The sequence below is a fragment of the Bison bison genome, unplaced genomic scaffold (assembly GCF_000754665.1).
Source record: "Bison bison bison isolate TAMUID 2011002044 unplaced genomic scaffold, Bison_UMD1.0 scf7180017864381, whole genome shotgun sequence".
In the NCBI taxonomy this organism is placed as follows: Eukaryota; Metazoa; Chordata; class Mammalia; order Artiodactyla; family Bovidae; genus Bison; species Bison bison.
In genome coordinates this window covers 2,183,321-2,187,131 of record NW_011494953.1, presented here as the reverse complement: position 1 = coordinate 2,187,131, position 3,811 = coordinate 2,183,321, and the positions used below count along the sequence as shown (strand labels likewise).

General features: G+C 42.1%; 1 protein-coding gene across 1 annotated transcript; it reads left to right on the top strand.

Moving 5' to 3' along the window:
• Positions 1–376: 376 nt before the first annotated feature.
• LOC105001299 (40S ribosomal protein S27-like) lies at positions 377–688 on the top strand. Its single transcript, XM_010857498.1, has one exon. It carries the CDS (start codon positions 377–379, stop codon positions 632–634), a length of 258 nt encoding a protein of 85 aa, XP_010855800.1. The 3' UTR covers positions 635–688.
• Positions 689–3,811: the final 3,123 nt, after the last annotated feature.

Below are 3,811 nucleotides of genomic sequence, written 5' to 3'. Positions count from 1 at the left end.
TAGCTCAAGTCTCATCAATTGTCACCTGAATCACTGCAGTCGCTTCTTAACTGATCTATCTCATTCTATCTCCACACTGCACAGGATGAACCTTCTGAAGCACAGATCTGATGATACTGCTGCTCAGCTCAAAAGCATTCAGAGGCCCCCAAGTACTTTGGAATGACATCCAAACTCCTGGGCACCCTCTTCAGTATCTGCAACCCTCCCGGATCTGATTCTTGCCCACTTCTCCTGTCTCCTCTGTGCCCACTTCCTCCCTGTCACTTCTGCTCTAGCTTGCAGTTCTCACATTGTTCCATGTTCTTACAAATCTCTGTGTGTCCTGCCATATTTAAAATGGATAACTTTCCAGCAGTGACAACCTCATGAGAACATGCCTCTTGCAAAGAGTCTTCTTCATCCCTCTCCAGAAGAGGAGAAGAAGAAACACAAGAAGAAGCACCTGGTGCAGAGCCCCAATTCCTACTTCATGGATGTAAAATGCCTTGGATGCTATAAAATCACCACCGTCTTTAGCCATGCACAAACAGTAGTAGTTTTGTGTGTTGGCTACTCTACTGTCCTCTGCCAGCCTGCAGGAGAAAAAGCAAGACTTACAGAAGGATGCTCCTTCAGACGGAAGCAGCACTAAAAGTACCCTGTATCAAGACGAACGGGAAACCATCCCAATAAACACGTTTTGGATACATCCCGTCTCTTGTCTTGTTTTACTGCTAGGAAGCTCTTACCTCACATGTTCAGGGGCAACCAGTAGAGTGGACTCTAGAGTCACTCTAGAGTCTGGGGCAAGTAAGTGGCCAAGTACTTAAAAAGTCCATTTGGGACATTGCTATCCCTAGGTTCATGGAGTAAATCTGCAGAGCTTGATTAAAAACTGGAATAGTATGTAAATGGGGTATTTCCTTTCACTTTTATGTTTTCCTAGAATTAAGAACTGACAGTTGATACTTAAAACGCAATCCAGCACGCCACTTTAATATAAAACAGCTTAGAATGCTTTATTTACAGTTCTCAGAAGCCTTGCTTGAAGGTGTGTGAGTGTAGAGGTTCCTGCTAGGCACCTGATCTGGGGCTAGAAATCTCCTATAGTTAAAGACTTGTCCAGGCAGAAGTTAGTGTCTTATACTCCACAGCCAGTGTTGCAGCTGATTCTGAGCTTGTGGGGGTTGTGGACTCATGAAAGGAGGGGGAGAACGTGTGGATGTGTAAGAACCTAGAAGTAAAGGAGGAAAGGAAAGAGAAGGTGAATAGAGGTGAATGAGGGTGATACCTGAACTTTTCGAGATACAGATGATGTTCATTACCTGACTGTGTACCTAGAGTTGGTACATAAACAACCGAAACTGTCTGCATCTTGTTCAGGAAGGCATTGTATGCTGGAAAAAGAATAAGGGAGATGGCAAGAAGGAGATCTATTTTCACTGGAGTAAGGCTTTAAGGGTCAAGTCCGTTCTTAAGTATTGCTATAAAAAAGTAATGCTTCAAATTAAATAACACTATATATTTAACAGGAAATTTTTATTCAGTGATTTTTTAGAGGTATTCCAACTTTTGTCGGAAACATGGGAAATGCACGTGTAGGTAATGGTATGTGCTGTGTTGCCTGAATCATCTCTCACTATGCATTTGAGCAAAACTAGCTATAATCTAAAGTTTAGCAGTGATTTCCACTTCTGAGTGGTATCTGTTTGCTGCATGCAGTTTATTGCTTCTCAGTAAGTTGGTCAGGATCTTTGGTCCACCAGGTGACTAAGGGTAGGGAGGCTACGTCAGTTTCAATTGCATGTCCCAAATTAGATGTGATAAATGGTTAATTTTCCTCCTCATTTAGTTTGTGAAATAAAATGAAGGCAGTTTCCAAGTTTAAAGTCCACAGAGCTGAATATAAGGACTCCTTACTTAGAAAGAGGAAAGCTGTTGATGCCAACACCACAGAGAGGGTAAAGAGGAGAATCTGGTAAGAACCTGCGAACTTCTGGAGAATACCTGAACCATCACATTGATCTACGCATTGGCAGAATAAAAGAAGATAGTTTTTTGATATATCCAGGACAGATGTTGCATTTAAAAATTGTGTGATCCTGAGATGTCTAGCTGAAACACTCAAAACTTAGCCCTTTGGGAAATTCTTTTTGTTTTTTACCAGAGAAAAAGTGGTGAACTATACTTGGTGCCTCTACATTTTTGGCTTTTTACCACTCTAATGTAACAAACTACAATTCTTGAGCCTTTCTTTTCAACTTGCAAAGTAATGTTTAAATTCTCTGCCGCTGTAAAATGCCTGTTATCTCTCCTATGTACTTTAACTCCCAGGTGACATCCTTCAACTTTTAATCCCTCTAATCTGGAACAATGACCTCTTAAATCCAGGAGCCACTTGTCCTTTTTTATTCAGCTGTCATTTCTAGGGAACATAATTTTGTCCTCAATAAAACTTCAGACTTATGCCTTTGGAAGTAAAAAAAATAATAATAAAAAATAAAACATAAAATGGATAGCTGTCAAGGACAGCACATGGAACTCTGCTCAGTGTTGTGTGGTGGCCTGGATGGGAGGAAAGTTTGGGGAAGAATGGATACATGTGTATGTATGGCTGAGTCCCTTTGATGTTCACCTAAAACTGTCACAATATCATTAATCAGTTACACACCATACAAAATAAAAAGCTGAAAAAAACTCTCTCTGCCTTGGCAGAATGCCCTTCCACCTCTACCCTTCCCTGCCTGGCTAACTCCTCTACGATCAGTCAGCCGTTCCGTGTGGAAGCCCTCTCCGGTGTGCACTCTGAGCAGCTGGCGCAGCCTCTGTCACAGCTCTCATTGCTCAGGAGTGCCAAGGCTTGTACTGTAATCACTTTTTCTTTTGCTGTCTCTCTTGCTAGATTCTTGAGAGTGGTAATGGTGTCTTATTTTATTTTCCGATTTTGATGCTCTGATCACCTTTTCTTCCAATCTGATCCTTCGAAGTATTTTCTGTATTTATTTTGTGAACAGGCAACACATTCATCTATCTAAAAGAACTTACAAAATGGCATATAGTGACATGTCTCCCACTCCTGTCCTCCCTGCTCCTCGCAGTTGTCCGGTCCCCTTTCCCAGAGGCGATCAATGTTATTGGTTTCTTGTGAATGTGTGTGTGTGGGCTCAGTCTTGTCTGACTCTTTGCGACCCATGGACTGTAGCCTGTCAGGCTCCTCTGTCCATGGAATTTTCCAGGCAAGAATACTGGAGTGGTTTGCCATTTCCTACTCCAGGGGATATTCCCAATCCAGGGATTGAACCTGAGTTTCCTGCATCTCCTGAATTGGCAGGCGGATTCTTTACTACTGTGCCACCTGGGAAGACCTTCTTGTGAATACTTCTAGAGATATAAACATATCTATCATTTCACACGCTAGTAAAGTAATGCTCAAAATTCTCCAAGCCAGGCTTCAGCAATACGTGAACCGTGAACTTCCTGATGTTCAAGCTGGTTTGAGAAAAGGCAGAGGAACCAGAGATCACATTGCCAACATCCGCTGGATCATGGAAAAAGCAAGAGAGTTCCAGAAAAACATCTATTTCTGCTTTCTTGACTATGCCAAAGCCTTTGACTGTGTGGATCACAATAAACTGTGGAAAATTCTGAAAGAGATGGGAATACCAGACCACCTGACCTGCCTCTTGAGAAATCTGTATGCAGGTCAGAAAGCAACAGTTAGAACTGGACATGGAACAATAGACTGGTTCCAAATAGGAAAAGGAGTCCGTCAAGGCTGTATATTGTCACCCTGCTTATTTAACTTCTATGCAGAGTACATCATGAGAAA

Coding starts and splice junctions, on each gene's coding strand:
- LOC105001299 (XM_010857498.1), top strand. CDS start 377: ATGCCTCTTGCAAAGAGTCTTCTTCATCCCTCTCCAGAAGAGGAGAAG.